Here is a 20,412-nt window from a genome sequence, read left to right as displayed (position 1 = left end):
TGAAGTTACATTAAAACAAAGGAATCAAATCTTTTTTTTTGGGGTACCCGATAATATATTTATAAAGTATAGAAAACACATATTCCAGCTTTTGATTAACGAGGTAGCGGTAGTTATGAGATACATTATGCCCTGTATCCACAGCAAACATAAAATGAGGTACATAAAAAAATCAAGAAACCAAAAACCATGTTATCAGCACCCAGTAATACACAGTATGGCCACCAGGCCTAAAATCCTATAAAACTACATGGGGTGATAAAAATGAGGTAAGCTAAATCAATGAGAATCGGACTTGCACAGCTGGGTGTAACCAAACTAGAACGGTGATTAGTCTGTGGCGTGCTATCTGGGAAAGACGCTGTCTGTGCCGATACAGCGTAAACAGTGACACTAATACAAAGCTCCCCCCACTTGGAAGAAGACTCCCTGGTTCACAGCACTGAAAGACACGATGTGCCTTATAAACAGTTCATCAAATTAAATCCAAATGTTCAACACGAAGTATCAGAGAGGTTCCATGATTATTTAATTCACATCATTTGAACAGTTCATCAATGTTATGAGGCAAAGTATACATCATCCAACTTAAAGGGTCATCCAGCAATTATTTGTCCCAATGCATTTCGGGCAGATGACTAGCCCTTCCTCAGGGGACAGCTCTACAAATACATAAGAAAAATAACCTGATGTAATAAAGATTCATTTGAAGTTAATCTATCACATCAACATGATCTAAAGTCTAAAGTGATGAACCACATGCGTGTGAGAAAACAAGTCTAAATCCTGAAGTCACAAGAAACTAAATTGGTGATAATAGTAAGAAACCTAGGTGAAAGCCGTGCTACTAGTATGAAACAACAAAGTTCAACCAATAAGTGTGAAAAGTAACTCGTGAAAAAAATCGGAACCCAAAAACATGCCACAAAATGAAAGTGAGTTTGAAAATGAGTAAGAAACCAAGTGCCTAGCAGGATCAAATCACCCAGATTATCAAAGAATGTCGAATCATCAAGGGATTCGCATATACCATCGTTCAATACTCACGGAACTAAAACATCCGTGGTGCGTAATTCCGCCCAATCTGTAAATAAGCGCAATAACATGCGGGTCATATAGTGAGTGTGAACACGCTCAATTCAGTGTTTGAAACGGTCCCCTGTACAGGAGTACTTACAAGATAGCCACAATGTGCTCCGTTTCCAAAAGACGCTGTGACCAGGAACCCCGGGTGCTCTGATTCTAGGTGAGTTTAACGAAAGCGTGTGGCGTGAGCATGGCAATAGACAGAGGACTACGGGTACAGCATCAGAATAGGTGCCATATTGGAATGGGAAGGAGGCGAAGATTAGATGTCAGGTCGGCAATAAATAGATAAGGATAAAGTACAAGAGTGACAATATAGATAAATCAAAGGAGTGTTAACAAAAAATAAACAGTACACAAAGTAAACAAAGTCACGCAGATATTTACGTTTGTTCACAGAATCAAATCTAAACAGAAAAAGCAGATAAATGCAGATCATAAATAACACAAAAATTCCATCCGGTCATTTAAACTGTGTGGTTGCATCGTCGCCATGTAGCGGATCCAGAAATTTTCCCTTTTCAAAAGAGTCTGTTTGTTATTGTGTGTGGGTGTCACTTGTTCCAGTACTAGATACTTGAGCTGAGCTACTGAATGTTTTTGCTCCGTGAAGTGTACAGCGATCGTGGATTTAGTATTCCCAGTCCTTATATTACTCTTATGCTCAAGTAAGCGGGTTCTGATTTTTCTCTCCGTGTGGCCGATGTAGCATTTGCCACATGGACATTTCAACATGTAAATCAGGTTGTTCGAGTTACAGGTGGCGTTCACTCGCAGTTTAATGGAATGACCCTACATGGGGTGATTAGTAGTGTTGCCCTGGATGCAGTTATTACAATTGCTACAGTTGTAGCAAGGTCTCAGGCCTTTGTAAGATTCAGGTTCAATCAGTGCACTGGGTTTAGACAAGATTTCCTTGAGATTGCGGCCCCTGGTGTAGGCAAACATCGGTGGTTGTGTAAAGATTCCTTGAAAATCCGGTTCAAGACTGAGTAAAGACCAATGTTTAGTGATGATATTCCTAAATCGGTTACTCATGATGGAATATTTGGAAACTACAACCATCCGGGTATTGTCAGTTTTGACTCGTGTCTGTAACAGATCTTCGCGTTTCATTGCACCAATGCGGTTAACAGCGTTCTCCAAAGCTGGTTGGGGATAGCCCCTAGATTTGAACCCTGTCAACATGTTGGTTATTTCGACTTGACAAGCCTGCTGAGATGATACAATCCGTTTAACACGCATAAGTTGTGACAAGGGTAAATTGCGTTTCAACCCAGGCCTGTGAAAGCTTCGATAATGTAGAAGAGAATTTCGGTCAGTTGGTTTGCGAAATATGGTGGTGTTCCATTTATCCATATTTCGTTGAATTTCCACATCTAGAAAATGAATCCTATCTCTGTCAAAGTTCCATGTGAATTGGACTCGATCATTGATAGAGTTCCAAGTGCGTAAAAAGTCAGTTAATTCATGTTCAGTGCCTTTCCACAGGATGAAGATATCATCGATGAATCTCAGATAGAGTTTCCCATGATTCTGCCACGCTGCCTGATTGAGAATATGTTGTTCTTCAAAGGACTTCATGAAGATATTCGCGTACGACGGAGCAGCACAATTTCCCATAGCGGTTCCACACAGTTGGTGAAACCATTTATTGAATACAGTAAAATAACTGTGATAAAGTGTGAACGCCATAAGATCCATCAACAAAAGCTGCAAATCCGCATCAATGTCTGAATGGGATAATTCATGTTCAATGGCCATCATGGCCATATCGTGGGGTATGGAGGTATACAGCGAACATACGTCCACCGTGCATAGTAAGAGATCTTGTTCATCCAGTTTGTTGGTGACTTCTTGGAATTTGACCAGAAAGTCTGTGGTGTCTCTGACATGTGATCTGGTGTTGACCACAAAAGGTTGGAGATATTTATCCAGGAATTTTCCTATATTCTCGTGAATGCTTCCTTTGGTAGACACAATAGGCCTTAGGGGAGGTTTAGTTGGGTGCTTGTGCACTTTAGGTAACATGTACAGTCTAGGTGGTTTGGGATTGTCAGGCATTAAGTACCGTTTGGCACGTTCATTGATAGTTCCATTGTCAAATGCCACCTTGATGATTCCAGCCAAAACAGTTGTGAATTCATTAGTGGGATCTGCCGGTAATGCTGCATAAGTGTTTGGATCAGATGTGTGCGCTAATACTTGTTCTTCATAGAATGTTGCGTCCATGATCACAAGGGCACCTCCCTTGTCTGCAGTTTGACAAACTATCGAAGAATTGTTAGCAATTTTATGCAAGGTGTTCTTCTCCTTTTTGGTAAGGTTCTCACGTTTCACTCTCATTTGGAAAGGTAATTTCGCAATATCTTTCTTGACCAAGTTCTCAAACAGGTCGATGACCTTATGGCTCACTGGGGCTAAGTAATTACTGGAGGGACGAAGGCCTCTCAATATGTCATCTTCAGAAGTGGTGGTGGTTACAACATTCTGAAAGTAGTGTCTTAGTCTAATGTTGCGGATCAGTTTAAACGTGCTTACTTCCAATTCAAAAGTATTAGTTCTCGTGGTGGGCACAAAGGATTGCCCTTTTTGTAGAACCGGTGTTTCTTCCATGGTGAGTTGCGTGGAGGAAATGTTAATCACCAGGTTATCCTGTGCATTTACTTGCGACGATTGCTCTTCTTGGCTCTGAGTGGTTCTTTGTCTTTTCCTACCTCTACGGGTTCTACCCCGCCTGTGTCAGTTGGTTGAGTGTGGCCTTCCTCTAAAAAATGAACCGCAGAATCAGAGGTACTGGGTTGTTGTTCAGTAGGAGCAGGCGGTTTGGTAGCTCTGGTTGTTCTGGTTTCTCCATCCGATGAAGAAGTTTCTTGTTCCGAATAGGGATTGTAGGGACGGTTGGGGCGTCGGCGGGCGTACACTTCTGCCCAAGTGTACACCTCGCCGAGCTTGTAGTCTATAGTGTCCCTTTTATATTTGCGGAGTTTACGTTCCTGTGTTTCGCGGGTATGTTTAGCTAATTGGGCATTCACATCTTCCAACATGGTGGCCAGTTCGGTGGGGTCCATGGCATCATCAGGCTCAGTTCGAATGGTTTTGATTTCCTGAGCCAAATATTCAAGTGATTTTGAGAGTTCCTCAACAATCAGTAGTATCAGGTCAAGCGAACACTTGTTGAGGATGGCGAACCATCTCTCAACAAATTTCGCATTGTTTTTACACAATAAGGGTTTTAAAGGAACCCGTAGGCCCCTTTTTTCACGAGTTACTTTTCACACTTATTGGTTGAATTTTGTTGTTTCATACTAGTAGCACGGCTTTCACCTAGGTTTCTTACTACTATCACCAATTTAGTTTCTTGTGACTTCAGGATTTAGACTTGTTTTCTCACACGCATGTGGTTCATCACTTTAGACTTTAGATCATGTTGATGTGATAGATTACCTTTAAATGAATCTTTATTACATCAGGTTATTTTTCTTTTGTATTTGTAGAGCTGTCCCCTGAGGAAGGGCTAGTCATCTGCCCGAAATGCATTGGGACAATTAATTGCTGGATGACCCTTTAAGTTGGATGATGTATACGTTGCCTCATAACATTGATGAACTGTTCAAATGATGTGAATTAAATAATCATGGAACCTCTTTGATACTTCGTGTTGAACATTTGGATTTAATTTGATGAACTGTTTATAAGGCACATCGTGTCTTTCAGTGCTGTGCACCAGGGAGTCTTCTTCCAAGTGGGGGGAGCTTTGTATTAGTAAAAAAGGGGTAAGGACATAAAACAACATTTAGTTACGACAGTAATAAACCCGGATCTCTATTATAAATCAAGCGTGCTAATCAGACACACAAGGCAATCTCTTGGAAAGTTTTCTTTTTTTGGGCAGGAGTGCTTGGACATGGGTGGTTATGGGGTCATGAGCATTATCAGAGATAACTCGGTGGGCATGCGAGGGTGCTCTTTGACAGGCTTGTGAAAATGGCGATGCGAGGGGGAGAAGGAATAACAAAAGGTGTAATGGCATTGTTCTTTAACTCTTCTAAGTAGATACAATGACCACCATTTCCTAGCACCGATGTCAGAATGTTCAGTTCTGCTAGGCTCTGCATTAAGGCATCCCAACCGACAGGCACTTTATTATTAGCTAAAGAGTGTATTTAGGTGGCACCTCTGACCAAATCGTGCCGGCTTGAACCGCGTATAACATTACCTTTATAAAGAAGTTCCCCATTATCATTCCAGAAAGCGATGTCTTTATTTTGATGAATTTTATTAAGAAGTAATTTGGCTTTCTTTTAGTGCCGGGGGTTAACATTGTCAAGGACTTCATTACCTAGATTAAAGGCTGATGATTCTGGTTCTCTGACGGGTGAAACAGGTGGCTCTTGACTTTCAGGCATGAATAAAGTCAGGCCCTCTTTTTCCATTTTACCATGATGGACAAAGTCCAGATACTTTTGAAGGATAGAGGTATAAAGCTTGGCCTTTTCGTGCACCGGTAAATTACTACGCTGAAGAATTTCACGCATCTCGGCATCCAACAGATCAGTGGCTGATTTTCTAAAGTCAGTATCTGAGCTTGGAGGACTTTGCATTCTGTCTAGCTGATGGTTAGGAACGAGATACATTTTTTCAATGTGCGCCATCACCGGCGGCGCAGCGGGTCTGAGAGAAGTGGAATAGCAATGCCTAGCAGTGACCCTATGAAGCTCCCAGACTGCTTGACAAAACTTTTTTTAGTGTTATTAGAGATCCTTTTATTGCTCAGTTTTTTAACAAGATTACTTTTCTTTCTAAGCACTCGGATCTGCTGAGGACTCAGAGGGACATTGCCCTTCAAGGTATTTAGGGCTATCTCCGATATCGCTGCTACCAAATCATCAGACGCCGAGCGTAGAAGAGCTTTCCTTTGTTGTGGCGATGATGAGACCAACAGTCTTAAACAGCTAGATTGGACATGGTCATGAGGGTGTTGGCGCTCTAAACTGGGGCAATGCTTTTTATTTATCTTCTTTTTATAGACGGATAGGACTTTTTTAGAGTATAAGCAACAGTAAGATCCGATGGGAAAAGCCCGGTCCTTAATCTGTAATCCTTTTGCGTGCCGGCGTTTAAACCTACAAAAATATACCCATAGGGCCCTGAGTGGCATCCTCAAAGGCTTCTAGAAAGAAACTAGAGTGACCCGGGTACATCTGTCTGGCTAGAGAAGTTATTTGAAGCTTGTCTCTGGGGGTTTTGAAAACCATCATGTTCTTGGTGTTCACAGCTATGGTTCGTGAGCTATTACCTTGGCAAAACTTTCACCTACCTAAGCGTCGGTCCCCAGTCCACCGCAGGTATATCCCAATTGTTGTGGAGGGACTCTGACTACTTTACACCACTTCCGGTCGCAAGGAGGTTAGCATTTGAGCGTCCCCTACCTCCCGCGATAAAAACCAGATGCATCACAGAACGCACAGCGGACGGTGCGCAGTAGGCGTGCCCGCAGCACGCCAAAGGCAAGCCCGTCTGCGCCCGTCCGTGCCCGGATGGGACCTGGGGCCATAATCCCTGTCCAAAATTTCGTAAAAGACTCTGCCCCAATAAGATATATATCTGCGCAGCTACTGACTCATCATGGCCTGCCCCAGCCTGAGTGAGTATCTTGATCCTTTGGATGAGTTTACTAATTGCCCTTGCTGTAGCTTTAAATTTGACAAATCATTCCTTAATGGGGAGTATAGTGCAATTACTGTGAATAGTCCCCTTCAACACATTAACTGCCCCTCCTCCTGCTGCAAATCTACTAACACAACTTTTGCCTTCTGGAATATTAATTGTCGCTCCCTTACTAAACACAGATTGGATATATTTGACCTATTAAGTAGTGAACTACCTGATGCTATGTTTCCAATCGAAACATGGCTGCACGCAAGTTCAGTCCCAGATGTAGCCTCGGCCCTACCTCCCAATTATGCTATATTTAGGGTTGACAGAGAACTTAAGATAGGGGGTGGTACTGCCATAATTGAAAAAAAATCTTACTCATGCAAACTAGAGGCACTCGCTTTCAAGGGTTGTGAAGCAGGCCTTTTTAAACTTGTGCTGACTCCCCAAGTTACCGTGTCTGGCATGCTTGTTTATCGCCCCCCAGGCTTGCTGACTTCTTGGGCGGCTTCATTTCAGAATTAATTTCTCTTCACCTTCTCAAGGCGGCAAATTTCACCATTTTGGGCGACCTTAACATACATTTGGATAGCCCTTCATGCCCTACCAGCAGCACGCTGATCTCTGATTTCACAGTAATGAACTTGTTGCTGTGTAACACGGGCCCTACTCATAAGGCAGGTCACTTATTGGACCCCATATTTTCCAACTTGTCTGATATCCAATGTTTACCATCTCTTCCCCTATGTTGGTCAGATCATCATTCAATCAAATTTTATTGCACTGTTCTAATTAATCTGCCCACAGCAATCTCTGGCCCACAGCAGAAATCAAGAAACTGGAGCAAACTGTATATGAATGCCTTTAATAGGCTTCTTTCTGACAGTTTGCATCCTATTCCCCATGTCGCTACTTCTTCTTTAGACGTAATTCATAGCTGGATTCTTAAAGCAATCGAAAGTGCCTTCCTGTCTCCAATACAAAATCATATACCCACCGTGTAGGAGAGTAGGATCTGCTTCCTATGTTTTCCCCCACTTTTTGCTGTGTTTCACTGTTTTTTCGACTTTAGTCTGGCTGAGGCCCTGCTAATCAGGACCACAGCCTAGCTGTTCTCTCTCTAAATTGATAATATGTACATTAGGTATGTACCAGTTACCTTGTGAGCCCCTAGTATATGGTACCTTAGGTACCAAGGGCATATGTACCCCAGAGGCCTACCAGGGGCTGAAGCATGTATTATGCCACCCCTGGGAAGCCTTCCAAAATGGCAACACAGGTCGGCACTTGCAGCCTGGGTAAGGTGGTGTAAGCACCCCTTACTTAGATATAGTATACCTATATCTACATATATATATAGACACATATTAACCTATAAGTCACTCCTATGGCAGGCCTTGACAATCCTGCAGGCAGAGTGCTTGGTTTTATGTGAGAGGGTGCCCTAGCATGAGCTGAGCCAATCTGCAGCTTTCGGAATCCCTTCCTTATCGCTGTTCTATGATATAGCCATACCATATACTCTTAAGTGCATTATCATTTTCGCGGTTAATGCTAACTTTGGTTTGGCTTTAAAACTGTTGTGTTTGGTGTCAAACACTTTGGAATCCTACCCCCCCCGCCAGTTCTGGAGGCGGTGGTAGATTTCCACCCTTCTAGAGGGAGAAGACATGTACACACTGTTACACCCGGTAAATGTTTAAAAGAACCTCAGCATCACAAAATGGATGCTGCTGCCAGAGACACAAGTCTGACCTCCTGCTGCTGGACGAAATTCCGACAGGGGAGGCCTGGACAATAGGTTTCCTATCCAGGGAGGTGCCAGCAACTCCCCAGACAGGCTTTAGTGTATTCGGGCAGGGTGGGTTGCATTCAGTGAATGCTTTTTAGACTCTGCCTGGGGCACACAAGGTGCTCCATGCATTTCCCAGTTCAAACCGGTTTCTGGGGCACTCTGGACAAAGGGGAAGGGGTGTAACCACGCCCTCCAAAGGTCCTGCCATAGGTGGGACCCTAGAGTTAGTTCAACCCCTAAACTTAGTATAAGTATAGGAACCCAGTTCCTAGGACTTTAGATTACCCTGGACGAAACTCTGATACATAAATCTTGGTCCTTCAACATTCCATTTCGACGGGAAGACGGAAGAAATCTCCCTTGAGGTCAAGGAGTGACCCCCCTGTTCAAACAGGCACCAAAGAAGAATCTTGCCGGTCTGCATTTTTGAGGCTCCTGCCGGATCCCAAAGAATCTGCGACACAGGACACAGACTTCCAGACATCTACGAGGCTGACACGAGTTCCCAGCAGAGCTGAGACCTGTGGCTATTACGAGAGACGTGGGACCGGAACTCCTGGGCATGCTGCAATTTCGCAAGTGCACCTACTTCCCAAAAGTTACCCGAAATTGTGCATTGGGCTATTTGTTGCCCTTGCCCCGAGCACCTTTTGCACTGAAGCTGAGAGGCATACACTCAACGAGTGTTCCGTGAGTCCGTTTTCTTCACCATAGCTTGAGGCTCATTTGCGATCCCATGTCTGTTGGCTAGTGGGTCCCCATGAAGGACAATCCTCTGTTTCTTGAGCTTTCCTAGTTGCTCCAGATGTGCTCTGACTCCCCTCCCAAGGGTAAGTCCCTCAGACCTTGCTTGTCTGCACCAAAGCCAATCTTGTCATCTTGCATGGGTTGCTGTTGCCAAGGCTTGTTGGGTCCAATCCGGATTCCGGCGCTGCAGCACTCGACATCCTTCATGGGATAGCTCGAATCCAGCTCCTGGTCATCGTTGACACCTCCTGGTCCTCGTGGCTGAAGAGTCAAGCTTCACCGCTTGTGGGTGTTGGCGGTATACCAAAGAACATTACCCGCCTTCATGCAACGCTAACATTTTTATTGCCAGTTTCACCACCGCCTATGCTAGATTAGAGTTGTACAAGCTCCTGGAGTTGCTTCAAGACTGCTGTCTTTACCACGACACAGACTCAGTGATTTTGGTGAGTAATGAGGGTGATGTTAACCCCCTGTTGGGTGACTATCTGGGGGAACTCACTAGCGAAACACCTTCCGATGAACACATCACAGAGTTTGTGTCAGGATTTCTGGTGTGGTGGCTCCAAAATGACGATGAAGGCCTCTGATGGGGACACTCATGCGCAGGGATAGGTCGAGCACATTAAAGCCCTGCCTTCCCCGAGTGAATGCGCTTCGCATTCTAAATGTCGTTTACCTGCTTATGTCACTTACGCGGCCCCACACTTCTGCGTCGGTTGGCGTCCGTGTTCCTTCGTCGGGGCTTCTTTCCACTGGCTCCTCTGGACATTGCTCTCTGGAATTCCTGGATATCCTGTAAAGAAAGAAAGTCAGAAATTATCTCATTGAACCGGGGTGACGATAAACAGTGCATTGAGCTGCCTTTTTTCTTTATCTTTTGTACCCAATACCCCTCTCACCTGATCTTGGAAGTCGTCCTGTGCCCGGCTGCTCTTCTGGTTGCTAGCCCTGACAGACCAAATGGAAAGTGAGCAGTATATATAGGTTTTGATACATATTTATTTACTTTCATTTAACGACTCGGGTAGCTACAACAGTTATATAAGCTGTTCTCCGCAATTTCAGTAGTTTCTATATTTGATTTACTTTCATCAGAAGACATGGGTAGCTACCACAGGTATTAAAGGTGAACAAACTCAAGGATGAATTTATTTTTATAGCCCTACTAATCGTTTTCCCAATTCCACACTTTATATCACTTTACATTACAGCAGCACATTGAAATTGGGTATACTAATGCCCTCCCCTTTTTGTTCCTGCTTTGAAGAAGAGAATTAGGTAAAGAAGTTATTCACTAGATGTTGAGTGTATACTGTGTGGTCTGTTTATTGTTACTAAATTATGTTCCCCCTTATTTGCAGCCTGTTTTGATTTGCCTTGACGTACTCCTGCAGTTCCTGAGTTGACGATGGAGTGTTTTCCCTCCTTTCCTTGTTTTGTTTCCCTTCTTCCCCTGATTACCTTTTGTTGCTTAGACATAATACAAGCGCAATAGGTGGTTGGGAGAAGCTGTGGACTATTCATCAGTTCCCTGAACTTCCTATAGAAAACACAGGTGAGATCTTGACATTTGTCTCCGCCAGACCCAAAACCTACGGTTATCGCTTATCAGATGGTAAAATCTGCTTGAAGGTGAAGGGGATCAGCCTCAATGTTCAGAACCGTGAAAAGCTAATTTTCAAAACTTAAAATACCTGGTCACTCAATATGCTAAGTACACCGAAAGAGGTGAATATGTTCCAGAAGATGAGAGCTTAGTAGTGCAACACCCCAGCATTGTAAGAATTAAAAAACGTTGGGATATTAAGACACGCCCTCTTTTCAAAACGTTGAGGGTTGTATATGATAAGCGCATTCTTAAAGATGGCTACAAAACCCTACCCTATGGATTTTAAGAGTCATCCTGCCTCTGTGTAAACATGGTCATGTGAAAAATGGCTTTCTGCTTTGGGGTGTATAGTTTCTTAGCCTGTTGTTTAAAGTATGGATATCAGATTACAGCATCCATTCTCATGCATCCTCGAAGGTCCTTCCAATTCTGGTAAAAGTTATTTTGTAAAAAACTTTTGAAAAATGTGCATCAAAAGATGACCCGACCACCCACCAACATAGTGTGGGACTATTCCTGTTGGCAGCGGCTCTATCAAGAACTCTAGCAAAAGCTTCCACACCTTAAATTTGTTGAGGGACTCCCCGAGACCTTAAATGGTGACATTTTATTTCCACCCTTTAGTGTTAATATGTTAATTGTAGATGATCTAATGGCCTCTGCTTGTGCCAGTGATGAAATTGAAAAAGCTTTACTCAGTATGTTCACCATCGGAATCTTAGCATTTTATACATTGTGCAAAACGTGTTCTGCCAAGGTAAGAGCTCACGAGCCATCGCTCTGAACACCAAGTACATGGTGCTTTTCAAAAACCCCCGACACAAGCTTCAAATAACTACTCTAGCCAGACAGATGTACCCGGGTCGCTCTGGTTTCTTTCTAGAATCCTTTGAAGATGCCACTCAGAGCCCCTATGGGTTTCTTTTTGTAGATTTAAATGCCGACACACCAGAAGATTACAGCTTAAGGACCGGGCTTTTCCCACCGGATCTTCCCGTTGCTTATACTCTAAAAAAGTCCTACCCGTCTATAAAAAGAAGATAAATAGAAAGCAGTGTAGAGTGTAGAGGGCCAACACCCTCATGACCATGTCCATGACCATGACCATGTCCAACCGGATAGGCTGCAATCTAGCTCTATGAAGACTGTTGGTCTCATCATCCCACAACAAAGGAAAGCTCTTCTATGCTCGGCGTCTGACAATTTAGTAGCAGCGATATCAGAGATAGCCCTAAATACCTTGAAGGGCAATGTCCCTCTGAATCCTCAGCAGATCCAAGTGCTTAAAAAGAAAAGTAATCTTGTTACAAAACTGATCAATAAAAGGGTCTCTATTAAAACTAAAAAAGTCTTGGCAAGCAGTCTAGGGGTTTCATAGGGTCACTGCTAGGCATTGCTATTCCACTTCTATTAGGGCTTGAATTTATTCATGCCTATAAGTCAAGAGCCACCTATTTCACCCGTCAGAGAACCAGAATCGCCAACCTTTAATCTAGTTAATGAAGTCCTTGACAATGTTAACCCCTGGCACAAAAAGAAAGCCTAATTACTTCTTAATGAAAGTCATCAAAATAAAGACATTGCTTTCTGGAATGATAAGGGGGAACTTCTTTATAAAGGTAATGTTATAGGCGGTTCAAACGATTTGGTCAGAGGCGCCACCCAAACACACTCTTTCACCAATAATAAAGTGCCTGTCGGTTGAGACGCCTTCATGCAGAGCCTAGCAGAACTGACTATTCCGACATCGTTGCTAGGAAATGGTGGTCATCGTATCTACTTAGAAGATTTAAAGAACAATGCCATTGCACCTTTTGTTATTCCTTCTCCCCCGCATCACCATTTTCACATGCCCCTAAAAGAGCACCCTCACATGCCCGCTGAGTTACTTCTGATAATGCTCATGACCCAATAATCACCCTGTCCAAGAACTCCCGCCAAAAAAAGAAAACTTTTCAAGAGATTGCCTTGGTTGTCTGATTAGCACCCTTGATGTATAATAGAGATCTGTGTTTATTACTATGGTAACAAAATATTGTTTCATGTCGCTACCTCATTTTTATCACCCCATGTAGTTTTGTATGATTTTATGCCTGGTGACCATACCGCGTATTACTGGGTGCTGATAATATGCTTTTTGTTTCTTGATTTTTTTTAATGTACCTCATTTTATGTTTGCTGTGGATACTGTGATTTATATGCCACAGAGCATAATGTATTTCATAACTACCGCTACCTCGTTAATCAAAAGCTGGAATATGTGTTTTCTACACTTTATAAATGCATGATTATTATCAGGTACCAAAAAAAAGATGTGATTCCTTTTTTTTATATAACTTTAGCTGATTTTGTGTTTGCTGTTGATACTGTGATTTATATGCCACGGTGCATAATGTATTTGATAACTACCGCTACCTCATTATTCATAAACTGGAATATGTGTTTTCTATACTTTATTAATGTATTTTTGCTATTGTGATTATTATCGGGTACCAAAAAAAAAAAGATGTGATTCCTTTTTTTATGTAACTTCCGCTGATTTTATGTTTGCTTTTGATACTGTGATTTATTTGTCACAGGGCCTAATGTATTTGATAACTACCGCTACCTCGTTAATCATGAGCTGGAATTAATTTAAATTTTTGTTTAAAATACATGGTGACGAGTTGTATACAACCTATTATACTGGCATTGCTTATAGGCTTTGGTGCTTACAGAACAGTTTTATTAAGTGAAAAAAAAACGTGAATCTCATAATTCCGGTATGTGCGGTTACTGAATTTACAACATACCCTGGAAATTATCAGGCCATTCATAATGAGGACCTCAGTAAGGAAACATTTCTCATACCAAAAGTAACAAGTGGAACAAGGCACCAAAACTGTTTTCATTCAGTAAGCTCTATAGGGCACTTTTACATTTTTCTGAAATCTCCCGGCATTCCAGAGGGACATAGTCAAAAGCGATACTTGATTACAGTGGCAAAAGTTCATATTGTTTGTTGGGCCCTTTTTTGGGCCCGCAATAAGTATAATTCACACATTTACATCTGATTTAGATCTTCATATCCCAGATAAAAAACGATGCTCAGCCGAAGATAAAAAAAAAGCGAAGGTAAAAAAATCAGGGATAAAAAATTATGCTCACACTAAGGACTTCTACCTAAATGACTCACAACACCCGAAACACGATAGACTCCCGTGTGGACATTTCCTCCTCAAGCAGGCTCACCTCTCCCAGCACCACACCAACCCATGGGTTACCCCCATACTCAAAGATCAAAGTGAGGGACTGCAGCTTTTTACAGATTGTCAACCTGCATTGCAAGCTGAAGATAATGTTATTTGGAGATGTTTCCAAGAAGTCTAATTCTACTCAACATTAAAGATGGTTGATGTATTAATGATATTATTGAGCTCATTGTATGCCTCGTGTGGCACATTGTGATTTATAAACAAAAACACATTTACAAAACTGCGTAAATAAATTCCTCTTCGATTAATTATTGTATTTCTTTTTCCCTCTTTAGTATATGCTCCCCAACCACAAGCTGCTTCATACTATCCTCCACAAGGGCCAGGTATCTGTTAAAATTGCACAGAGCGATTCAAAATATGACATCATTTAATTACATGGATAAGAATATGCATATGAGAATGGTTTGATCTCTTTACAATGCAGTACGTTGAGAAATGTCACTTTTTATATTTTGAAAAAACTGTGGTTTGCATTCTAGTTGAAGCTATGCATTGGAATCATTTGTGGCCAACATGCATTGTACGTGTAAACCGTAGGGGGACAAGGGCATTTAATATCTAGGTCCTGCATACATGCCCTAATGTACACAAAAGGGTATGCAGTTCATATGAGGGCGGAGGGGGTCGACAGGGAGTGGAGGGGAGGGAGGGTGGACGGCCAGCGGGAGAAGGAACAAATCTAAGAAAAGGGAGTGCTCCAATAGTAAAAAAGGGCTGTCACACAACCCGAGAGGTGTCTTGCCTGATCATAGGGAAGCCCCTCGTTGGGCAGGCGCCGCCATGCCTGACGGCCCCCCCAGGGGTTATCTTTGCCGGAGATCTTTAACCCCTTCCGTGCTTCGGACGTCCAACGGTCGTCGCGTGCACTACCTCACTGGTGCTGCGCACGACCGTTGGACGTCCGAATCCCATTAGCGCGATCGAACGTCCGCACTGGGGCGGAATGTACGACGCGCTAAACGGGTTAATGATGTTAAACCATATGGCTCTGTTAATGTGAAGCAGTGGGGCACGAAAACAAGGTGAGTAGAGTGGTATAGTGGTGTTTTAAAATTAGCTACAAGTGTCCAAAATGTCCTTTATTCGCTGGACACTGGTGCTATGGTTAAAAACAGACTGCAGGAGTCAAGGCTGGCAAGAGAATTACACCTGCTACAGCTCGAATGTGAATTGTGAAGGAATAGTGTTTGGTTAAAAGGTCGACATGTTTCACGCCTTGGTTCTCCTAATGGATGAGTGGCGTTTCCTAAGGACTGGGGAGCGGGGGTACCTAATCAACTCTCTAATTCAGGAGGGCAGTCAGGATGTTCCCAAGTGTACTGTCCCTATAAAGTCGGATTTCAAAGTAATCCGTGTGGGGAGTATAAATGTCAAGTGAGGTGGGAAACGTCCTTCACACAGACCTGGAAAGAAGGAAGAATGGGAAACAAAGGTAATTGTAAGGCAACTAAACAACACAAAAAAAACCATACAGGGACACCTGAAAACGGTTGCAGTGACCTACCATGTGTTTGTCACACATGGAGAGCAAACGTGACATAACCAATTTCCCACACGTTGTCGTGGCCCACACCGCTCAGTGTACCCTATTATACATGAACTAGCAGCCCGTCCCGATGTTGTCCGGGAGCAATTAGGCTTCAGGGCCCCCGCCTGCCCCGACGTTGTCCGTGGGTCCCCCGGAGCCTTCCTCCATATATTGCAGTATTATACCTCTATGTTTACTTTGATTGCTTTTGTAACCTGCACACGTAACTTTTTCCTCCTGTAATGCACCATTTGGCTCACTTTTTTAATGCTCCGTTTGCTTCCTCTTGCTACCTGCACACGTCACTTTTTCCTCCTATACCTCTATGTTTACTTTCTACGCTTTTGTAACCTGCACACGTAACTTTTTCCTCCAGTAATGCACCGTTTGGCTCACTTTTTTATTGCTTCGTTTGCTTCCTCTTGCTACCTGCACACGTCACTTTTTCCTCCTATACCTCTATGTTTACTTTCTACGCTTTTGTAACCTGCACACGTAACTTTTTCCTCCTGTAATGCACCGTTTGGCTCACTTTTGTAATGCTCCGTTTGCTTCCTCTTGCTCACGATGTACGCTTTTGTAACCTGCACACGTAACTTTTTCCTCCTGTAATGCACCGTTTGGCTCACTTTTGTAATGCTCCGTTTGCTTCCTCTTGCTCACGATTTCATTTTTGCTTCATTTTTCCGCCGCTCACCGCTCCTAAATAAATAAATAACCTACCTCATCCTCCGCTCACCGCTCCTCCCCGCCTGTCCGCCGCTCCTCACCGCCTGTCCACCGCTCCTCACCGCTCCTCCCCGCGCCATGTCCACAGTCCTCCTCACGCTCCTGGACGCCTCTCCTCCCCGCGCTCCTCACGTCGGGCACGCACGTCGCGGCCGGCGCTTCTTCCAAGGGACACTTTTTTTTCGGTAAGTTTTTTAAATAACGTATATTTATTAAGTTTATATAGCCTATGTCCATCTGCACACCCTGACAATTACAACGATGTATTGGGTGTGTGGATTGGCGCTGTGGTTCCCGAGTTTACCCGCCTCAAAGGTTCAAAGTTCTTCCTTTATAATAGTAGTATAGATGGGAAGAGGTAGCATTACCATTAGCATTACACATTAAAAACAACAACATGCCTAGTATGATAACAATGCTGGGTACTCATCCTCAGGACCAAGAAGCACAAATATATGGCCTGCACCAGTTGTCAACAAATCATTGTTACAGTATCACGCCACTAGTGACACAGGGTACTCACCTATTGGTACCAGAGCAGGTGCGTCAGCCTGTGCATCCACACCAACCGCAACAGTAACGGAAGGTAGAAGCCTGGAGAAAGATAAAGTCCAGGTAATGGATTTGCTCCTCTACTGGTAATTAAATAAAGCCAGCCCTCCTAATCTGGAGAGACTCGAATTACAATCTAGGTCACTAACTAGTGTATGAAGGGTGGATATCTGTAGTCCAGTGTCCATACCGTGGCTTTCATATTGGTAGGTGTTAGACCTGGCATATCTTGGTGTGGTTACCCCTGACTTTTTGCCTCTACCTCCTCTATTTTTGATGCTGTGATGGATTTAATGTTGCTGGCTTGGATGCTTTGGGCACTTTGCCACTACTGATCAGTGTCAAAGTGCAATTGCTCCCTGTATAAAGTGTTATGGTAATTGGTTGTCCATAAGTGGTATGTTTGTCTTGCTAGTAAAGTCCCTAGTAAAGGGCACTATGTGTGCCAGGGCTGGTAATGCAAATGCTACTAGTGGGCCTGCAGCACTAATTGTGCCACCCACACAAGTAGCCATAAAAAAAGATCTCAGGCCTGCCACTGCAGGCCTGCGTGCAATTTGTTAACTGCCTTGTTCTCCTGACAAGTGCACCAACTTGCCAGGGCTTACCCTTCCCCTTTTATGCACACCAGACACCCCTATAGTAGGCCCAAGGTACCCCCCTGGGTAGGGTGCAGTGTATCTGAAAGGTAGGACATGTGCTGAGGTGTATAACATGTCCTGACAGTGAAATACTGCCAAATTAGTTTTTCACTGTTGCAAGGCCATCTTGCCCATAAGACAGAATGGGAAGTGATGTGTCACATGTTTCCAGCATATCTTCCCATAGGCATAAGATGGAGAAATGGAGTTTAGTGCGCCTGAACTCAGAATTTAATAACACATCTTTTTGTGATGATGGTTTTGAAATTGTGTGTTTAGAACCACACTGTTAGAAGTGGCTGGTTTCTTGTCCTAACCATCCTGCTTGCCTCTGCCTGGTTGTGTATTGACTGTCTGGGTTTGGATGTGACAGGGTCTGGGAAGTGTCCTGACACAAGGGAGGGGTAGGGGGGACAGCAACAGGCTGGCCTGCAATGGGTGTGGTGGGAGGAGTAGCCCCTTTGATGCGAAGAGGGCTGTGCTGCTGCCACAAAAGAATGGCTCCACCTCCGGCAGAGCATCTGGGGTCCAGACACTCACAATCAAAGAAAGAAGGTGTGCGCTGGCAGGAAGACACCCAGGTCTGGTTTGGATCGGGCTCAGAGCCCCCTGAACACTAAGACTTCAAAGGCATTTAGGGGTATAAATGTCAGAGCTGAAGACTGAACTCAAGATTGAAAAAGGATTAAAACTACTTTCTGATCAAGAGGAACCTTTGCCAAAGAAGAACAGCTGAAGAGACTGAAGAGAAGGACTGCCCTTGCTGTGTGTTCTGGGACTGGCCTGCAGTTTGCTGATTTGACTAAGGAGAGGACACAGGACTTTGCTGTGTGCTGTGTCTCCCTGCTTGAAAGGACTTTGCTGTGTGCTGTGTCCTAAAGTAACTTGTCTCCAAGGGCCAGAGGAGAGCTTGTCCCCTGTTGGGGAACCTCAGGAATATCAAAGTTTCCAACTGTGTCTCAGCGACACTTGGAGTGTGTGCTTTTGCACTCCTGAGACTGCTGTGTGGTCTGGGTGCTGTTTACGAGGTGCCCCGTGACCACATTGCCCCCACAGCGTGAAACATCGTCCACGCTGCTGCATTGCTGTTTGTGGCCCGAGCCACCATCGTAACTGGGCTGTGAGTAAGAATCGCCGCCGCTGGCCCAAGCCGCAACATGCAAAAGGATTTCTTGAAGTTAAGGAAGCAACAAGGTGAAAGGGATCGTGATCGTTGCTCGCCAAGAGGAATCTGCCCAAGATCGTCAACAAAGGAGAAGGCAGCGCCATAACCCGTACAGCTACAGCGTCACCTGCAATGTCATTGGGACAGCCCAGCAGGACGTCCGGCGAGTGGGGAGAGAGAGAGCGAGGCAGCGCACCCCGAAGGTAAGGCTCGGACTCCAGTCGGGAGCCTTAGGCATGTGTTGCCTGGAGAGGCGTGCAGGAGGAGTACAGGAGTGCTCCAATCTCTCTCCCGCTACACCGCGTTAGTCCCCAAGCGCTGAGTCCCCAAGCAGCCCGTACCTGCCCAGCAGAACCGGGTCCGCCCCTTTAAGTTTAGGACCGTTGTCTTTATTGTTGGGGCCTAGTGGTGCCCGAGCTGACAGTGCAGATTGGCTTATAGCATTTTTCCTTGCATTACGAACTGCCTTATGCTTGCATAAAGAACAGCCATATTCTTGTATTAAGAACTGCATTATTCTTGCATTAAGAACTGCATTATTCTTGCGTTACAAACTGCATTAGTACTTGCATTAATGACTGTTTTATTTCTACGTTACAAACTGCATTAGAACTTGCATTATGGACTGTCTTATTTCTACACTATGAACTGCATTACAAACTGCATAGCATTGCATTAGGACTGCATTGGATCATCATGAACTGCTCATTAATACCACAAGAACCTACAAGTGATTGTTGGCCTAATAACTGGCCCAGTGAAATATTACGAATACGCATATGCTGGATATTTTTTATCGTTTGGTTTCATTGTATTTTTTCTTGATAAAGATACCGCTATTTTCCTAAATCAGTGTGATGTTCATTATTATTATTATTATTACATTTCTTATATAGCGCCAGAATCGACCCCCGAAGGGGTATCTCCGCGCTTGCCTTGGGAACCCGTCCTGGTTTTTCCCTGTGAGATAGCCCCTACAGGGCATCCCCAAGGTGAAAACCAGGCATCCCGCCGCGGGGTGCCGTTGTGGAGATTAAGCAAGCTTAATGCCCAGAGTTGCAGAGTGTGAACCCATGATTAGGTCAGGCACCGAAGCGAGAATTATCGAGTCCGTGGACATTTGAGCTCAACACCCTGCCGCGTCGGGAATCGAACCCTGGTCCCGGGTCTGACCTCTGCTTCAGGGTCTGCCTGCTCTAACCAGAGAGCCACACTTCTCCACGTGTGGTGTTATCACTGTGTTACAGGGAGTGTGGTTGCAAATACTTTACACATTGCCTTGGAGATAAGCCTGGCTGCTCGTGCCAAGCTACCAGGGGGTGAGCAGGGGTCATCTGAGAGTGTGTCCCTCCTTTCACTGCCTAAAATAAGGGTCCCTGTTTGGACTAAGGTACCTTCCTCAGCCAGATAGAGACCCCCAGTAGGTATTATAGAAATGTGCGTGCTCACTCCCCCCAAGCATATGCTGACATAATGTTAATGCAGTCTGCAGGTGGGCACTTCATGTCAGGGGACTTGTTGCAATGTGCGTCCTCAATACCCCCTACAAAACAGCCTGTGTATGTGGGGATAGGTTGGTTGGAGGAATATATGTGGAGGCCAAGGCATTTGGTCTGGGCGTATCCCAATCGTGAAACAAGCT

General features: G+C 44.2%; 1 protein-coding gene across 1 annotated transcript in view; it reads left to right on the top strand.

The window, feature by feature from the left end:
* LOC147685341 (cell death-inducing p53-target protein 1-like) overlaps window positions 1-20,412 on the top strand; it is a 166,096-nt gene that overhangs the window by 8,584 nt on the left and 137,100 nt on the right. The window contains exon 2 of the mRNA XM_086941273.1: window positions 14,428-14,478. Within this exon, the coding sequence (XP_086797399.1) occupies window positions 14,428-14,478 (51 nt within the window). The remainder of the gene's footprint in view (window positions 1-14,427; window positions 14,479-20,412) is intronic.

This window comes from Lissotriton vulgaris, chromosome 10 (genome assembly GCF_964263255.1).
Source record: "Lissotriton vulgaris chromosome 10, aLisVul1.2, whole genome shotgun sequence".
NCBI lineage: Eukaryota > Metazoa > Chordata > Amphibia > Caudata > Salamandridae > Lissotriton > Lissotriton vulgaris.
The sequence above is the reverse complement of the archived record's forward strand: the minus strand, read 5'-3'. Positions and strand labels throughout refer to the sequence as shown.